Source organism: Schistocerca gregaria, chromosome 5, assembly GCF_023897955.1.
Source record: "Schistocerca gregaria isolate iqSchGreg1 chromosome 5, iqSchGreg1.2, whole genome shotgun sequence".
Lineage (NCBI taxonomy): Eukaryota > Metazoa > Arthropoda > Insecta > Orthoptera > Acrididae > Schistocerca > Schistocerca gregaria.
The window spans coordinates 542,111,197-542,131,690 of NC_064924.1; the positions used below are offsets into that span (position 1 = coordinate 542,111,197).

A 20,494-nucleotide genomic window follows, 5' to 3' on the forward strand; every position below is an offset into this window, starting at 1 on the left:
ATTACTTAACACAATCACTTCTTTATACACTATTCTTATTTAGAATTAACTGTATTGATACTGAACATAGAGCTGCTGTCCGACCATTAGGCAGGTCATAACACATAAATAACATAAATAAAAATAACATAAGTAAAATACTGGTTAGAACTAGGAGTTAATTAGGCTAGGCCAGCATTGCAGAACAGGCTGGGTGGGTAAAGCACTGATAATCTCTTTCAGAGAGGGGGGCTAGGATGACATCTTAGTTATGGGAGCATAAAATACATATTGTATGGGTAGAATGTTCATCTGCAATCGAAAATAATAAGGTGGTTACTTGAGCCTTGTTACTTTTTATTTTGGTTGATAAAACTGGGAATAAAATTATAAATAATGTAGCAACCAATCATGGAAACATAATTTATTTATCTTGCAGCAAATCAATTTTGGCTGATATCAGTCATCATCGTTGCATTTTTCTAGCTGATACAAGCCATAAGTTGAAGTACTGTCCTTGGCAGATTTCTATCATGATCAGTGTTAAGATTCACTGATGGAAATGGAAATGAGCATTTGGCATGATTGGCCAGGAGGCCCCTTGAGGGGCAGGTCCGGCCACCTTGGTGCAGGTCTTATTACATTTGATGCCACATTGGGCAACCTGGATGAAATGATGATGAAGACAGCACAACACCCTGTCCTGAGCAGAGACAATCCCCTACTGGGTATCGAACTTGGGCCCATAGGAAGCAATCGGTTATGCTGACCACTCACAAAAATAAACATTGCACATTCCCAAATGAGCATTAACTTCCTGTACACAAATGCAAAGCACACAGACAGACTAGAGCTCATAAGTTTTGTACGTTTACACTATAATGAGCGAAAACATTAACCTCATATGAGAATGCACTCCTTATATATTCTGTCAAGCTTTTGAATCAGTTCGTGTTGTATATTTCTTCACAAATTTAGATTCAGCATCATTCTGAAAGGTTTTATTATTATTATTATTATTTTGCACCAGCTGCAATTTACCTTCTTTTGTTTTTTTTATTCACAAGATAAATAAATTAAATTGTAGCTACTTTGGAATAGAAGATGTCTCTTTCCAAATTTATTAACCTCAACATAGAGAATTTATTAATTCTGATAACTAATAATTTTGACATAGACTGGTATCCTCTTTAACAAAAGAAATGAAATTTTGTAATGAAGTTAAACAAAATACATTACTGTAAATTTTTCTATATGTTAGATAAATGTACTGTATGCCTAAGATAGCAGTAACACCTTAGTTCTTCACATATTCTGATTCTTATTAACAGCTGAGCAGAAATGAAAATTTATTTCATTACTATATTTCATTTTTTACAGGTTGAAGTACCATGCAATATGCCATTTAATACATTTATTTTAGTTGATGGCACTAGCAGTGAAGTAAAAGCATTTCCATTGTTGCATGAGACTGATACAAGATCTGAACTCTACAAACTATCTGCTGATGAACCAACTAGCCAGCAATTACCACATAATCTTATGGCTTATATCAGATGCCAGTGCTCAGATTTCCTTGTGCCTTTTTTCCCTTTGCCATATGCAAATGACTCATTTCATCTAGAAGCTTTAAATGGAGAAAATTTTCAGGAAGATATCCCTGCTATAACATACAGAATCATAGATTTCATCAAACTACAAGCTGGATTGCAAGAAACTTCAGGCATTCGAAGAAAGAAGCAGAGGTAAACCACACAATTCATTGCTCATAACGTACTGTACTTTAGTTATTGGTACTTTTTATAAAATTAGAGACATAGTTTATAAATGTGCTGCTAAAAGTGATATGATCTCTTACAAATCGTGACCAAGTGATACTCAGCTAAAACCAACACAGAATTGTTAAATGTGGACATCAGTGTTACCATGTAAAACAGAAGGTTCCTCTATCAAAATCTGAACAAAAGAGAAAAGTCATAGAAAAAAGGTCACTTAAAAAGATGGAAAAATAAGCCGTTACTTTGATTGAATTTCTTTGTGGAGAGTAATTATTTTTAGTGTCAGTGTCTTGTGCCTAGTGTAAACATCATCTAAATACCACCACATTTCAGTTTTCAGTTGTTGCTTTCATGTCTTTTATCTTTTAGTTCAAGTTCTTAATAGTACAGATTTGCATTTGAGACAATGATTCTCATGACTACATGCTCTTTTAATGTTTTCTTGCCACATCAGATTGGAGTACAAGCTTAATATTTCTACAGTAATCTCCACTGTCTTTATCAGGAACAACTGACTGCCACAACTGCTAATTAATAAGTAGCCTACAGTTGGTTGACATACATCTTCTTGCTGCAGGAGGCTGTTTCAGTGTCAGTGATGATTACTGCTCTCATTGGAACATAAAATGCTCATTGAATTTGTATGTGGTTTCTCAGATTAGAGAGCCCATGCATTATTCAGATTAAAGCAGTTGTCCCAGTTGTAATTATTATTGTATCTTCTGATGATCACTTGCTCTCTGTGCTCAGCAGCTGCTGACTTTTCTGTATCTTAACTTTCTGTGTGCTCTTGGAGTTCAGCATAACATTCAGAAACTGTACAGAATGATTGATTGATATAATTTCTGGAGTTCAGCATAACATTCAGAAACTGTACAGAGTGATTGATTGATATAACACTTTAAACTAATTTATTACGTTAATTATAGTGCTCTGCAAGCGTACCATTAAAGGTTTTTGTCTTACTCGCGTATTTTCACAGTAATCACGTAAAGTTCGTTTTGTTTACATATCGCGGCCAGGCCGAACTTTTGAGTTTTCAGATTAAACTTCATACCGCAATCTTAAGTGCATTTACTGATAGTTTAGTGTGCTAAATACGTTTGCTGCCCCTTTATATCTGTAGAGTATCGTCATCTCTTAAGTAATTTCCAGTAAAAAACTTCTGAACCACTGTTTACATAGTCGCGAGTAGGCCTAATTTTTCGTACACCTATTTTCATTGTTTTCCGGTAACTTAATTGTCTTTCTGTCACTAAAATCGATTTGTACCATGAGTGTAAAGTGCCTGACATGCCGTAGGATCGTTAGCTCCGGGGTCTGGTGTGATGGATGTAGTAACTTTTTTCATTGGGGCGACTGTAGTGGCGTGGGAATTGGGAAAATGAGCGAGACTCATCAGTGGTTCTGTAGGCTATGCAGTAGAGATAGGAAGATTGTGGAACAGGAGGGGAAAATTGCTGCCCTTCAGGCTGAGTTAGATGAGGCTAGGCGAGAACTGGGCAGGTTAAGGGGGGAGAAGGGTAAACAGGGGTGGGAAGTGGCAACAGGCATGAGGAACAGGCCAAGAAATTCTTCTGACAGCTTTGTTATTAATGTACAAAATAGGTTTGACCTGTTGCCTCAGTCAGAAACTGATGAGCCTCTCACAGAAGTAGATGTAGACAGGGCTCAACAAGCTTTCAGCAGCAAATTGATTAAGAATGTAGGGAAGTCTGCAAAGAGAAAGAAAGTCTTGTTGCTAGGTAGTTCGCATGCTAGGGGTGTGGGCCAACTTCTGCAGGATGAATTAGGGTTGGATTACCAGGTCACAAGTTTTTTCAAACCTAGTGCTGAACTTGGGCAGGTTACAGAGGATTTAGGTTCACTATGTAAAGGTTTTACTAAGGAAGACACCGTGGTTATTGTGGGTGGGCCGGGCAACAGTATTGACAGAGATCCGGGGTACAGCATAAAGTGTGACCTGGCAAAGATTGCATCGGCATCGAATCATACAAGTGTTGGGTTTGTGTCGGTTCTGGAGCACCACGACCGACCTCATTTGACCTCTTCTGTCAGGAGAGTTAATTTGGAGTTGGAACGGCTACTTGGATCTGGTGCAGGGTCACACATTGGTGTGGTTCCTGTTGATTCACTCTGTAGGTGGGACTATACTAGACATGGCCTACACCTCAACAGGAAAGGGAAGAATAAACTGGCTGGGCTAATAGCAGGAAATTTAAAGGGGGGAGGAACTACATCTCATGGTGGAAACTCTTTTTTAGTGTAAGATCAGTGTCCAGTGGGAAACTCAGCCAGGCAAGTACTAAAGATGTTAAAAATGTTCAAGATACTCACAAAAGTAAAGTGAAAAATAATGTTAGTATATTTCATCAAAATATTGGGGGATTGAAAATAAAAGTACTAAAGATGTTAAAAAAGTTCAAGATACTCACAAAAGTAAAGTGAAAAATACTGTTAGTATATTTCATCAAAATATTGGGGGATTGAATAATAAAATTGATGAGCTTCTGCTTTGTTTAGAAGATATAGAAACCAAGAATGTAACAGATATACTATGCCTGTCTGAGCATCACATTGTCACTGATATGCAAAAGGTTAGCATCAATGGGTACAAATTAGCTGCACATGTAAGTAGAGATAATATGATGAGAGGAGGAGTTGCCATATATGTCAAAAGCTTCCACAGTGCAAAAAATTTAGAAACTAAGAAATTTTGTGTAGAGCAACATGTGCCACTGAACTTAAACTAAATGATGGCACTTTCATAATTGTAACAGTGTATAGGTCCCCCTCAGGGAATTTCCAGCTATTTCTAGATAACTTGGTTGCTTTGTTGTGCTATCTGTCAGACAGGGGAAGCAAATTATCATTTGTGGGGATTTCAATGTTGATTCCCTGAAAGAGTGTAATAGGAAGAATGACTTTTTAGTATTACTCAGTTCTTTCAATTTGAGCTCCGTCATTGATTTTCCTACTCGGATAACAAAGAACAGCAGTACATTGATAGATAACTTTTTTATAGACCAAGATAAGTTTAAGGACATAAATGCTTATCCTGTTGAGAATGGTCTTTCAGATCATAGTGCACAGCTTGTTACAGTACATGACATAGCTCCATGCAGTATAATAAATCAGACTTTCAAAGCAGTGCGTTCAATTAACAATATAAATATTGCAAACTTTAGGGAAAGCCTACAGCAGCTAGACTGGGATGAAGTGTATAAGTAACCCGATGCAAACTTGAAATATAACTTATTTCACAATACATTTTTAAGGGTATTTGAAAATTGTTTTCCCAAGAAAATAGTTAAACATAATTCCAAGAAAACATATAAAAAACCTTGGCTAACTAAAGGAATAAGAATATCTTGCAACCGTAAAAGAGAACTGTATCTAACAGCAAGAGGGAGTACTGACCCCGAAATTGTTCAATATTATAAAAACTATTGTGCGGTACTAAGAAAAGTTATTAAAAAGTCCAGAAGCATGTGTATCATGTCTGAGATCAGTAACTCTGATAATAAAATTAAAGCAATTTGGAATATTATTGAAAGGGAAACAGGGCAACCAAGAGCACAGGAAGACTTTAGTGCAATAAAACTGAATGACAAGTGCACTAACAAACAATCAGAAATTGAAAATATTTTGAATAATCATTTTTTAAATGTTGTGGAGAAAATAGGATCTAGATCTTCACTAGAAGAGGCAAGGCTATTAATAGAAGGGGCCATACCTGCGCAGTTTGAAACAACTGTAATTCCACCAACCTCTCCCTCTGAAATCAGTAAAATAATAAACTCACTGAAAAGTAAAAGCTCTTACGGAATTGATTGCATTTCCAGCAAAGTACTTAAAGCTTGTTCCCCACAGATAAGTAGGATTCTCAGCCACGTATGTAATAGCTCTTTGGAGCAGGGTGTTTTCCCTGATAGACTGAAATATGCCATTGTAAAACCATTGCATAAAAAGGGGGATACATTGGATGTCAACAACTACCACCCAATCTCTCTTCTGAAAGCGCTATCAAAAATTTTTGAGAAAGTAATGTATTCAAGAGTAGCCTCCCATATTTGTAAAAATAAAGTACTAACAAAATGTCAGTTTGGTTTTCAGAAAGGCTTTTCAACAGAAAATGCTATATATGCTTTCACTGATCAAATATTAAATGCTCTGAATAACCGGACATCACCCATTGGTATTTTTTGTGATCTCTCAAAGGCCTTTGATTGTGTAAATCATGGAATTCTTTTAGATAAGCTAAATCATTATGGTTTGAGTGGGGCAGTGCACAAATAGTTTAATTCATACTCAACTGGAAGAATGCAGAAAGTTGAAATAAGTGGTTCGTGTAATGTTAAAACAACAGCTGATTCCTCAAACTGGGGTGCTATCAAGCACGGGGTCCCACAGGGTTCGGTCTTAGGTCCTTTACTGTTCTTGATATACATTAATGACTTACCATTCCACATTGATGAAGATGCAAAGTTAGTTCTTTTTGCTGGTGATACAAGTATAGTAATAACATCCAAAAACCAAGAACTAAGTGATGTAATTGTAAATGATGTTTTTCACAAAATTATTAAGTGGTTCCCAGCAAACGGACTCTCTTTAAATTTTGATAAAACACAGTATATACAGTTCCGTACAGTAAATGGCAGAACTCCAGTAATAAATATAGAATTTGAACAGAAGTCTGTAGCTAAGGTAGAATTTTCAAAATTTTTAGGTGTGTCCATTGATGAGAGGTTAAACTGGAAGCAACACATTGATGGTCTGCTGAAACGTCTGAGTTCAGCTACGTATGCTATTAGGGTTATTGCAAATTTTGGTGATAAGAATCTCAGTAAATTAGCTTACTATGCCTACTTTCATTCACTGCTTTCGTATGGCATCATATTCTGGGGTAATTCATCGTTGAGTAGAAAAGTATTCATTGCACAAAAACGTGTAATCAGAATAATTGCTGGAGCCCACCCACGGTCATCCTGCAGACATCTATTTAAGGATCTAGGGATCCTCACAGTAACCTCACAGTATATATATTCCCTTATGAAATTTGTTGATAATAATCCAACCCAATTCAAAAGTAATAGCAGTGTGCATACCTATAACACCAGGAGAAAGGATGATCTTCACTATGCAGGGTTAAATCTGACTTTGGCACAGAAAGGGGTAAATTATGCTGCCACAAAAGTCTTTGGGCACCTACCAAACAGCATCAAAAGCCTGACAGATAGCCAAGTAACATTTAAAAATAAATTAAAAGAATTTCTAGATGACAACTCCTTCTACTCATTGGCTGAATTTTTAGATATAAACTAAGTAAAAAAAAAAAAAAAAAAAAAAAGAAAAAAAAAAAAAAAACTTAATCATTAGTGTCATGCAATATTTTGTGTAATGTAATTTCTTGTACAGACATCTTTTATTAACCTGACACGTTCCACATCATTACGAAGTGTCGTATTCATGATCTATGGAACAAGTATTAATCTAATCTAATCTAATCTGTGCACTGGCAAAGGTTGTTACAAATGCCAGGGACCCTAAGGCCAAGACTGTCTTTCATTTGGCACAACATCTCTCTTATTTTCATGTGTGGAAAATGGTGTCATACCATGGTTAGGTAGTTTGAACATCATAGACTTGAGTGCCATTACTTAAATTTGTCTGCCTATGTACAGTGCAGTGCCTGCTTAGAAGCTTGCATTTGTGCTTGTTTGGAAGAATCTCTTTGTTTGTAGTTAATATTTTCAATGGTGTAGCTTTGCTCTACCTGCAGAAACTAAATTATGTACTTCCACCTCTTGTTACAGTTGTATCCCTGTTGGCTTCAGTTCATCTCTATTGCTTCCATTCTTACTTTTCTATTATTAGATAACTGTATTTGGCAAATGATGGATGGGGGACAGTGCTACAATGCTTACTGTATGTTTGTTTTTGTTGTTGTTGTGGCCTTCAGTGCTGAGACTGGTTTGATGCAGCTGTCCATGCTACTCTATCCTGTGCAAGCTTCTTCATCTCCCAGTAACTACTGCAACCTACATCCTTCTGAATCTGTGTAGTGTATTCATCTCTTGGTCTCCTTCTACGGTTTTTACCCTCCACACTGCCCTCCAGTACTAAACTGGTGATCCCTTGATGCCTCAGAACATGTCCTACCAATCGATCCCTTCTGCTGGTCAAGTTGTGCCACAAACTCCTCTTCTCCCCAATTCTATTCAATACCTCCTCATTAGTTATGTTATCTACCCATCTAATCTTCAGCATTCTTCTGTAGCACCATATTTCAAATGCATCTATTCTATTCATGTCCAAACTGTTTATCGTCCATGTTTCACTTCCATACATGGCTACACTCCATACAAATACTTTCAGAAATGACTTCCTGACACTTAAAACTATACTTGATGTTAACAAATTTCTCTTCTTCAGAAACGCTTTCCTTGCCATTGCCAGTCTACCTTTTATTTCATCTCTACTTTGACCATCATCAATTATTTTGCTCCATAAATAGCAAAACTCCTTTACTATTTTAAGTGTCTCATTTCTTAATCTAATTCCCTCAGCATCACCCGACTTAATTCGACTACATTCCATTATCCTAGTTTTGCTTTTGTTGGCGTTCATCTTTTATCCTCCTTTCAAGACACTTTCTATTCCGTTCAACTGCTCTTCCAGGTCCTTTGTTGTCTCTGACATAATTACAATGTCATCAGCGAACCTCAAAGTTTTTATTTCTTCTCCATGGATTTTAATACCTACTCCAAATTTTTCTTTTGTTCCCTTTACTGCTTGCTCAAAATACAGATTGAATAACATTGGGGATAGGCAACAAGCCTGTCTCACTCTCTTCCCGACCACTGCTTCCCTTTCATGCCCCTTCACTCATATAACTGCCATCTGGTTTCTGTACAAATTGTAAATAGCCTTTTGCTCCCAGTATGTTACCCCTGCCACCTTGCGAATTTGAAAGAGAATATTCCAGTCAACATTGTCAAAAGATTTCTCTAAGTCTACAAATGGTAGAAACGTAAGTTTGCCTTTCCTTAATATATTTTCTAATATGAGTCTTATGGTCAGTATTGCCTCACGTGTTCCAACATTTCTACGGAATCCAAATTTATCTTCCCCGAAGTCAGTTTCTAACAGTTTTTCCATTCGTCTTTAAAGAATTGGTGTTAGTATTTTGTAGCCGTGGCTTATTAAACTGATACTTTGGTAATTTTCACATCTGTCAACACCTGCTCTCTTTGGAAATGGAATTATTATATTCTTCTTGAAGTCTGAGGGTATTTCGCCTGTCTCATACATCTTTCTCACCAAGTGGTAGAGTTTTGTCAAGACTGGCTCTCCCAAGGCTGTCAGTAGTTCTAATGAAATGTTGTTTACTCCCGGGGCCTTGTTTTGACTCAGGTCTTCCAGTGCTGTGTCAAACTCTTCACTCAGTATCATATCTCCCATTTCATATTTGTCTACATCCTATTCCATTTCCGTAATATTGTCCTCAAGTATATCACCCTTGTATAGACCCTCTATATACTTCTTCCACCTTTCTGCAATCCCTTCTTTGCTTAGAACTGGGTTCCCGTCTGAGCTATTGATATTCATACAAGTGTTTCTCTTTTCTCCAAAGGTCTCTTTAATTTTCCTGTAGGCAGTATCTATCTTACTCCCAGTGAGATAAGCCTCTACATCCTTACATTTGTCCTCTAGCCATCCCTGCTTAGCCATTTTGCACTTCCTATCAATCTCATTTTTGAGAAATTTATATTTCTTTTTGCCTGCTTCATTTACTGCATTTTTATATTTTCTCCTTTCATCAGTTCAATTCCTTATTTCTTCTGTTACCCAAGGATTTCTACTAGCCCTCGTCTTTTTACCTACTTGATCCTCTGCTGCCTTCACTACTTCATCACTCAGAGCTACCCATTCTTCTTCTACTGTATTTCTTTCCCCCATTCCTGTCAATTTTTCCCTTATGCTATCTCTGAAACTCTGTACAACCTCTGTTTTAGTCAGTTTATTCAGGTCCCATCTCCTTAAATTCCCACGTTTTTGCACTTTCTTCAGTTTTAATCTACAGTTCATAACCAATAGATTGTGGCCAGAGTCCACATCTGGCCCTGGAAATGTCTTACAATTTAAAACCTTGTTCCTAAATCTCTGTCTTATCATTATATAATCTATCTGATATCTTCTAGTATCTCCAGGCTTCTTCCATGTATACAAGCTTCTTTCATGATTCTTGAACCAAGTGTTAGCTATGATTAAGTTATATCTGTGCAACATTCTACCAGGCGGCTTCCTCTTTCATTTCTTCCCCCCCAATCCATGTTCACCTACTACGTTTCCTTCTCTCCCTTTTCCTACTAACAAATTCCAGTCACCCATGACTATTAAATTTTTATCTCCCTTCACTATCTGAATAATTTCTTTTATCTCATCATATATTTCATTAATTTCTTCATCATCTGCAGAGCTAGTTGGCATATAAACTTGTACTACTGTAGTAGCCATGGGCTTCTTGTCTATCTTGGCCACAATAATGAGTTCACTGTGCTGTTTGTAGTAGCTTACCCATACTCCTACTTTTTTATTCATTATTAAACCTACTCCTGCATTACCCCTATTTGATTTTGTATTAATAACTCTGTATTCACCTGACCAGAAGTCTTGTTCCTCCTGCCATCGAACTTCACTAATTCCCACTATATCTAACTTTAACCTATCCATTTCCCTTCTTAAATTTTCTAACCTACCTGCCTGATTAAGGGATCTGACATTCCACGCTCTGATCCGTAGAATGCCAGTTTTCTTTCTCCTGATAACAACATCCTCCTGAGTAGTCCTTGCCCGGAGATCTGAATGGGGGACTATTTTACCTCTGGAATATTTTACCCAAGAGGATGCCATCATCATTTAACCATACAGTAAAGCTGCATGCCCTCAGGAAAAATTACGGCTGTAGTTTCCCCTTGCTTTCAGCCATTTACAGTAGCAGCACAGCAAGGCCGTTTTGGTTAATGCTACAAGGCCAGATCAGTCACTCACCCAGACTGTTGCCCCTGCAACTACTGGAAAGGCTGCTGCCCCTCTTCAGGAACCACACATTTGTCTGGCCTCTCAACAGATACCCTTCTGTTTTGGTTCCACCTATGGTACAGCTATCTGTATCGCTGAGGTGTGCAAGCCTCCCCACCAATGGCAAGGTCCATGGTTCGTGGGAGGGACTGTGTGTTTATGCAGGAGAAATTGGGCACTGTCTTGGAACAGCTATAAAAGCTGCATTGGCTACGATCATGAATCTATAAACAGAAACATGTGAGTACTGGCTGCATGGCTGCCCCCTTGTACCTTAGCAACTGATACAATTTTTTCCCATTGATGATAATATATCTGAGCGAGCAAGTGATGCTCTACTGTTGGTACAGTTGATATCTTCTGAAAAAACTAAACAAGTGCAGGAAGACTGTGTGCTGCTGATAATTGGGAGCTCCAGTATTAAGTCCTTAATAGACTTTCCAGGGAACAGCTTGCAGCCAAGAAAGTCAAGTTAGTTTGACTTCTCACTCAGTAATGTTGATACCATTCACATAGTACCAAAAACATTCCAGGGCATTTTTATTTTTATTTCTATTGCTGTCGATCAAGTCACTGGTTTTATTTCCGGTATGTTAATTTCACTTATTTTTGATCTTGTTACACTTGAATTTCAGACTTATTTTCAAAATCTTCCTATTTAGATCTTCTATTAGCTGTAGACATTTATGTGCACTAGGGGCAAACAGTACAGTGTCTTTAGCAAAATGCAGGTGGTTCAGATAGCTTCTGTTAGCACATGTTCTCTCTTCCATATTCTATTTTGCAGCTTAAGGATCTGAAAATTTCCTTGGTGGCTGCTCAGAATAGTTTTGATGATAAAGCACTTCCTTGCATGATTGCCATGTGTTAATTTCTTGTTATGCTGGTGGAGTTTAATGGAAACTGTAGCACTGACATAGGTATACTTCTGTAAACTAACATAGTAGAACCAGTGCCTGTTTCCTAGTAGTAATAGTAGTAGTAGTAGTAGTAGTAGCAGTAATTTTTACGTACATGAATCACTTTTACAGACATATTGGACTTGAAACTTCCTGGCAGATTAAAACTGTGTGCCCGACTGAGACTCAAACTCAGGACCTTTGCCTTTCATGGGCAAGTGCTCTACCATCTGAGCTACCGAAGCATGACTCACGCCCGGTACTCATAGCTTTACTTCTGCCAATATCTCGTCTCCTACCTTCCAAACTTTACAGAAGCTTATTGAGCATTACAGTCTTAAGAACAGTAAACATAATTCACATACACCCCAGCATTCCTACAGAGGTATTTTTATACTTACAGTTCTTTTATGGAACAGGTTGTCAGTCATGGCCTTACAGTAAGAAGCAACATGATGGTTTGAAACTTCCTGGTAGTTTGAAACTTTTTGCTGAACCAGGAGTCAAACCTAGGACATTTGCATTTCATGGGCAAGTACTAACCAATTGAGCTATCCAAGAATGACTCACAACCCACACTCACAACTCTACTTCTGTCACTATCTCTTCTCCTACCTTTTGATCTTCCCGGAAGTTTTCTGCATACTTTGTAGGGTTAGCACTTCGTGGAGAAGAGAGTTGGTGGAATAAGGAAGTGGGAAGGTAGAAGAAGAGGTATTGGTCAAAATGAAGTTGTGAAGTTGGGTGTGGATTGTACTTACATTCCTCAGGTGATGAGCACTTACCCACAAAAGGCAGGTTCAAGTCTCAGCCCAACACACATGTTTAATCTGTCAAGAATTTCAAATCAGTGCACAGACTGCATAAAGTGAAACTTCATTTAGATTCCTACATTTTTAATTAATTTGTGGAAACCACATAAAACCTATAACAGAATGGCAGGATGGAGAAAACAGCCTCCCTCCTCTTAAATATAAGGTCAGTATGATTAAAACACTGCAACTCCATTTGATTTATCCCTTATGTTTTATTTGGTCAGAAAGAGGATAATCTATTGGTATTTTCCATTGTATAGTTTTGGTGTGAAGTTTGACAAAAACAAAGAAATAGTAGTGTGAAATATCAAACGCATTCTATTTTTATTTTCATATATTGTTTATTTTTCTTTATTTTTTTTTTTTTTACCAAGCCCTGCTCTGTGTTCCCTAAGATATCATTCACTGTTTGTTTTAGTATTTTCTTTAATGTCTTTATGCAGTTCGTTACACAATTTTGTTCCTTGGTAGAAATATTGTTTTCATTTTGACATTCACTCTTTCTTTGGAAATGTAAATGAGTCTAGATATTGGTCCATTGGCATATACAGAGATGTTTGTGCTATAATAATCAAAAGTTATTTTTATGGTCATTTTTGATTAGGTAATATACTCAAATGGTGTGATAAGTATTTCCATTGATGGAGCAGATCTTAACAGTATGCTGGATTGATATTTTTTGTTAATATTCTTATGACGATTTGCTGTAGTTTAAAGATTGTGTTCATTATTTGTTTCCAAGGAAAAAAATCAATTGCAAAAAAATCTGAGTGAATTTATGGATCATATACAACTAAAATGCACTTGCTGTAACACACTGTAGACAGGACTATAAGGTCATAACATATTGATTTCATTCTGTTTTTGCATGATCCTTATTGTAAACTTGTTTAAGGGTTTCATATCATTTTCGGCATGGAATTCAGTTGTTTTTTCAGTGACTGTAGTGCCATCATCAACAAAGAGAAATTTTTCCCCATGAGCTGTTTGTGGGCTATTTAGAGGAATCCTTTTTAGCCATCCAGAATCACAAACTCTTCATTGGGCTCAGATCTGTTTATGACATCTTTATGATCTGAACTGAGGATGAGGATTCCCCATCCACATTTCTTCATAACCTCAAAGCTTTCTCACCCATTTGCTTCACTTTGTCCTCCTCAGCCCAACAAACCACCTTCCTCAGGATTGACTTCCATGTCATGGATGGCACCCTGTCCTCAACAAACCTAACAGGTGCCAACAGTACCATCATTTTGATAGCTACCACCCATTCCATACCAAGAAGTTCCTTGCATACAGACTAGCCACCTGTAGTTGTTGCATCTGTAGTGATGAGCAGTCCCTCTCCAAATATGCCAAGGGTCTCACTGAGGCCTTTTCAGACCTAAAATACCCACCTAACCTTGTTCAGAAACATATCTCCTATTCATTGTTTATCAGTCATCTACCATCCCCCACATACCCACTGTCTGGCCACAAAGGAGCACTCCTTCTCATGATTCACTGCTACCAGGACTGAAGCAACTGAATCACATTCTCTGCCAAGATATTGACTAACTCCTGTCATGCCCTGAAATGATGAATATCTTAAGAACTATCCTCCCCACCCCTCCCGCATTGGTATTGCATTGCCCACTGACCCTAAGCAATATCCTTGTCAATCTCTACCCCAACCCCGCTCCTCACCAATTATCCCATGACTCACATCCCTGTAAAAGACCTATATCAAACAATGGAAAATCTACACTGTAATAATAATGACAATACTATGAAAAGGATAGATCACTGCTCACAATATAGAGGAGCTGATGTGCCTATTTGTGACTCAATATCTCCTCTAATATTAACTAGCAATCTGTCCTTTCATAAAAGATCTATATGCATGACCTGTCCCGCACATCATCCCCCTACCACATCCTCTAGTCCTGTCAGACATTTCCTACCCCACAAAAGGCAGGGCCACCTGTGAAAGCAGCTGTGTGGTGTATTAACTTAGCTGTAACCACTGGACAGTTTGACAGTATGTGGGCATGACCACTAATAAGTTGTCTGCCCACAAGGATGGCTACTGTCAAACTGTGACTTAGTGACAGCTGGACCATCCAGTTGCTGAGTGAACTGCACAACATGGTAGGCTTGACTTCAACCACTGCTTCACTGGTCAGGTGGGAACTCTTCCTGCAACATATCCTTCACTCCTGTCTCACTTTCAGCCCTTCACCAGTCTTTGTCTTCTACCTGCCTCTATGCCCTTCCCTGATCCCATCTGTACCTCAGACATGTCTTCTATCTCTCCATATCACCTATCCCCTCCCTACAGGACTACTGATAATGGTACTACATGTTGTAGTCCACCATCCTCCTCCCATCATGTTCTACACACACCCACAGAGAGCACTACAACATACTCTCCCACTACTACCCTGCTATGTATCACCTTTCCTGTGCCACACCTCTTCTGTAGCCCCACAACACATACCAGCCAAGATGGCTGCTCATCACATTTGGGAATCAGGTACCCAAAGATACATTTTAGTCTTCTTTTAAACATGCCTGTCTGCTGATCAACACGTCCCCTATGTGGTGAATAGCAATCTATTCTAATCCATATTGTGTTATTCCATCTTTGATTTTTCATTGTTTGACTTTTAAGAGTCATTGATGTATATCAGGAACAGTACTAGCCTAATGTGTTACATTGAGAAAGTCTCAGCTCCAAGTATTTTGCTTCCACTGGGCATTTCTTGGGATTTGTGTCATCTCTACTGATTTGACCCTCCCTGCTTGATGTGACCAGACTAGTCATTAGATAAAGCTTTCTTTCCTAATGATTGCTGCTAATTTAGTAGAATCTTATGGCCAGGAGTGTCAAAAGCCTCATACAGGTTTAACAAAATTCCTTCAACATAGTCACCCTTGCCAAGTTCATCATCTACTATTATAGAAAATTCTTCTATGGCAGACTGTACTTTTACCTCTTTGGAATTCAAACTGCCATGGGAGATCTGAATGCACATGTACAGAGTGAAAGACAAGGGTAAGAAAATGTACTGGGAGTAGAAGTACGGGGAAGTAGAAGTGAAGAAGGAAAGAGATTACTGGAATTCTGTAAGAAAAATGGTTTTGTGATAAGTAACTCATGGTTTCAGAAGAAAGAAAGCCACAAAATAATGTTTTGCAAAAACAGACATAATGTCTTGTGGGACAACAGCAATCAGTGAAATTATAATGTTACTTAAAAACCGTCTTGATTGCAAATATTTTTATTCATATGACCAGTTTCGGTTAATTCAGAACCATCTTCAGATCTGTAAAACTAATGATACTAATTTACTATTTCACAGAAGCAAATCTTTTTCATCTTATCTAATCAACATCAAATGTACCAGAGCGTACCTGATATTTCAGTTACAGGAGTAACCCGTCCAAATCCAACAGTTTTCACATGCTACGTCACATAAAATTGGTTGGCAGAGTGCACGTCATTTATATTAATTATAACACTATTACCGACAGGTGGCGTCTGGTACATTTGTTACGTTCCATTTGCACATACTATATTCAGTAGATCTTTTTTGTATTAATTAAAAATACTTAATTAAAATATGTAGATGTCAAGGTTAAAATCTGTACTTGTCAGCATTAATAAAAAAACATTAAAATTATCATTTTTCAGGTGTATATAAGATCAAATGTAATGACTGATGTAAACAATATATAGGGCAGACTGGTAGGAACTTTGAAACCAGATTCAGGGAGCACACCTACTCTCAAAACAAAACAGCTTTTGGGGCGAATATGGCTGCGACAAAGCACTCAGTCATGAACATTTAACACAATTTAGACATCCTGCATAGAGTCCATAAGGGACGGTTTCTTAACATTTTGGAAGAAATTGAAATATACACCCACAAAAATAAAGATCCGGATTTAATTCTCAACGAGCAAAGCGAATTCAATCATAATGCCTATTTTAGCATTTATGATGACCTACTAAGATGACAATTGTTGCGTGTGGAGAACCAGCCCAAGGGATGAGAGATGGTGCGCGGTGGAGAAGCCGGAAGACGCGTGCAGTGCCTGGCATCGTTGATGGGGCCCTCCTGTGCGGCCCTCTTGCCCACGGCGATGGACATCAGACGACTGAGTGGACCGCGGCATAACACCAAAATGGCGTGAAATACGGAAGCAGACCGTAGAGGAAAACAAGTTCACACCATCACCATAGATATATAAATCGCCCTATGTTTTTTTAGATCGTATAAAAATGATAATTTTACTGGTTTTTTTTTTTATTAATGCTGACAAGTACAGATTTTAACCTTGACATCTACATATTTTAATTAAGTATTTTTAATTAATAAAAAAAGATCTACTGAATATAGTATGTGCAAATGGAATGTAACAAATGTACCAGACGCCACCTGTCGGTAATAGTGTTATAATTAATATAAATGACGTGCACTCTGCCAACCAATTTTATGTGACGTAGCATGTGAAAACTGTTGGATTTGGACGGGTTACTCCTGTAACTGAAATATCAGGTACGCTCTGGTACATTTGATGTTGATTAGATAAGATGAAAAAGATTTGCTTCTGTGAAATAGTAAATTAGTATCATTATTTTTACAAATCTGAAGATGGTTCTGAATGAACCAAAACCGGTCATATGAATAAAAATATTTGCAATCAAGACGGTTTTTAAGTAACATTACAAAATAATGTGGTACAGCAGGAATCTAATGCAGACATCTTTGGTGAGTTACTACATATTCTATGATGGGGAAACAAAGAGGATTGTAACTGATATAAAGGTACTAACATTTGAGACATGGTATAGTGGCTACCAGCTACTGGTTATGAGCCTGAGAATCATGAAGAAATGGAAGAAGGCAAAGAACCAGGAAAGGAGAATTAGAGTAGGAATACTGAAAAAAATGGAAGTCAAAGAAGAATATAAGGAGATTATAAGGGAAAGGTTACCAAAAAATCAACCAAAAACTGGGGAAGAGGAATGAGGACAATTTCAAAATGCTATGGTAGAAGTTGCAGTGGTTATATGCCGAAGGACAAGTGGTAAATAATGGTGGAAGCAGACACTATGGTGGAATGAAAGAGTCTACAGGTAGTGCAAAGGAATAACAAGGCCTTCAGACTGTGGTTCTGAGAAAGGACCAAACTAGCAAGAGAAAAGTATAAGAAAAAGAAGACAGAGGCAAGCAAGAAAGACAAAAATGAGAATTATGTTTATGACAAAGGCACACCGAAGATAGTGTGTAAGGAGTACCTTGAGCATTTGCTAAATCCAAACACACTTAGAGATGATGATAACAGGCCAAAGGAGGTACAGGGAAATTGGGTGGGACAAGACTTGACATGGAAAAGACTGGAAATGGTGTTGGACAGGATAAAAGGAGGAAAGGTGCCAGATATGGATGAACTCTTGTAACTACATTTGTTTGTGTGGTCATCTTATGCAGCAGCTGTTAACATCTGTTATTATAGGTTATCTGACTTGAGCTGACTGCAAAGTAATTAAAAAGAATTACACCAGATGCATTTTACTTTTATTTACAAAGCATCTTCTGTGGTATACTGTAAATTGAATACACACATTTGTACATTAATTTTTTGATCCTTTATGGAGTTGGCCTACAAGCTACTTATGGTGTTTCTTTACATAGTCTACACCTTCCCCTCTTGCCAGCAGTGGTTGGTGTCAACAGGCTTCATTTCACATCTGAAGTTTTTGGAATTTTGCATTATTTCCTGTGCTGCACTATTTATAATTGACTCTTAACTGTTTATGAGTGTTTTCAACCACTGAAACAATTTTGTGTGTGTGTGTGTGTGTGTGTGTGTGTGTGTGTGTGTGTGTGTGTGTGTGTGTGTGTATGAGAGAGAGTGAGAGAGAGGTGAAACTGTCTTGCATGTAGATAGCAACATGAGAGGGGTGTTTTTTTCCCTCTGGGCAGGGGAGGGGGGGGGGAGGGGGGACACGACAGGGATGGCCTGGACAGTGACTATGGGACAGATCTGGGAGGAAATGGTAGTGGTAAATAGATCCTGTGGTTATATTTGTACTTTCAATGTTATATTAAGTGGCCAGTTGGTTTGAAGTGTATGCAGCTTGCCAAGTTGATCTGATCATTTATGAGTTGTTTCTTTTCTGTTATGGTTTTTTGGATGTGGTAGTTTTCTTGTAAGGTGAGTAGATGGTTTTTGTTGTTGTTTATCCTTATGATTTCCATGTCTGTGTCTCTGGTTGTAATTTTATGTTGGAGTTGGTGTAAGTGTTCCGCAAGAGTTGAATGATTTGTCCTAATTCCATGCTCTTACATGTTCTTTGTATCTAGTGTCAAATGTCCACCTGGCTTGACCTATGTATCTTCCATCACATGTATTGCATTTTAGTTGATATATTCCTGATTTCTGATACAGATCAGTTTTTCCTATTGCTTTTGGGAAGTATTTCTGAATTGAGTTGTTAGTTTGGTGTGCTATTTTTTGCCTCTCTTTTTTTAAAAAAAATATTGTATGGTATTCTGTGTGTGTATTTGTGGTTGTATGTCATTGTGTACCATCTTTTACTTTCTATTTCTTTCACACTTCGTGTTGTTTCTATTCCTGTATTTTGTGTATTTGTTTGTGTGTGATTTTGTCCGTGTGTTGGTGACAGTTGGTTGATTGTTCTTTTCAGTTCCTTGATTTTCTTGTTCAGCTTTGTTACTAATTCTCTTTGTATCAATTGTTTGTGGCTATTTGTATTAATATTCATTTCTTTTTTTAAAATTATCTTTATCTTACAGTACTGTGTGTAGTCTGTGGAGCATGTATCTAAGTGCTGCCTGCTTTTGGGAATTGGGGTGTTGTGATGTCTCATGTGCAATCGTGTCTGTTGTTGTCAGTTTTCAGTATATGGCAGATGTGTGTTGGTTGTTTTGAATATTTATGGTGATACCCAAGTAGTTCAATTGTCTATTTTGCTCATTCTCTTGTAAAATGTATCTTATCATGAACAGAATTCATATCAGTGTGTAACTGGTCAATTTTATTGTTTGGTTCATCTATCACACACAAAATATCATGTATGTATCTAATCCAGTATAGGATGTTGTACCTATTTGGCACAGTTTTGTTAAATTTAATCTGTTCTATATGGTTCATAAATATGTTTGCTATGGTTACAGACACTGGAGATTCCATTGGTAATCCTTCACTTTGTAAATAGAATTCATTATTGAACTGAAAATAACTCAGTTCTGTTATTAGCTCTAGAAGCCTGATTGTTTTTTTTTTTTTTTTATGTATTCATGTGGAAGTGTACTCAGTGTCTTAAGATTTTGTTCTATAATGTTTATTGTTTCAGTTGTTGGTATATTGGAATACATATTCTCTACATCAAATTAGAGGAGGGTGGCTATGTCTGGAAATTGTATGTCTTTTATGTACTGAATCAATTGTGTGGTGTTTCTTATAGTCCTATTTTCTTGTAATTTGTAGTTTTCTGATAAGATTTTGAACATGTATCTTGCTAGTGGGTAAGTGGGAGCAGTTCTATAATTCACAATAGCTCTGATGGGAAGATCTTTCTTGTGTAGCTTCCCTGTCTGGACTTTTCTCATCCCTTTCTATTTCTCTTTTCTTCTTTCCATCTCATTTACTAATCTTACCCTATTATTTCTCACTCTTTGTCTGAGAAGTCAGCAACTTCATCTTCACACTGATTCCTTCTACACTGTTGTCATATGTTTCTGTTTGATGTGACTACTCACATTTGACAAGAATAAAATGAGAATATGGTTTAATGTTAATAAGACTGACTATTTCTTAAAAATCCACAACTTTATTACTATAGATTATTATTATTATTACTATTATTGTGATGTTTAAAGCTTTCCTGGCGTACTGATTGTTCCATAAAAACACGGGAGAACTG

The 20,494-nt window shown here is 37.4% G+C and overlaps 1 protein-coding gene across 1 annotated transcript in view; it reads left to right on the plus strand.

Moving 5' to 3' along the window:
• The first annotated feature begins 1,487 nt into the window (after positions 1-1,487).
• The window catches only part of LOC126273021 (uncharacterized), a 48,944-nt gene continuing 29,937 nt past the window's right edge, over positions 1,488-20,494 (plus strand). The window contains exon 1 of the mRNA XM_049976398.1: positions 1,488-1,724. Coding sequence (XP_049832355.1) covers positions 1,522-1,724 — 203 coding nt within the window. The 5' untranslated portion in view covers positions 1,488-1,521. The remainder of the gene's footprint in view (positions 1,725-20,494) is intronic.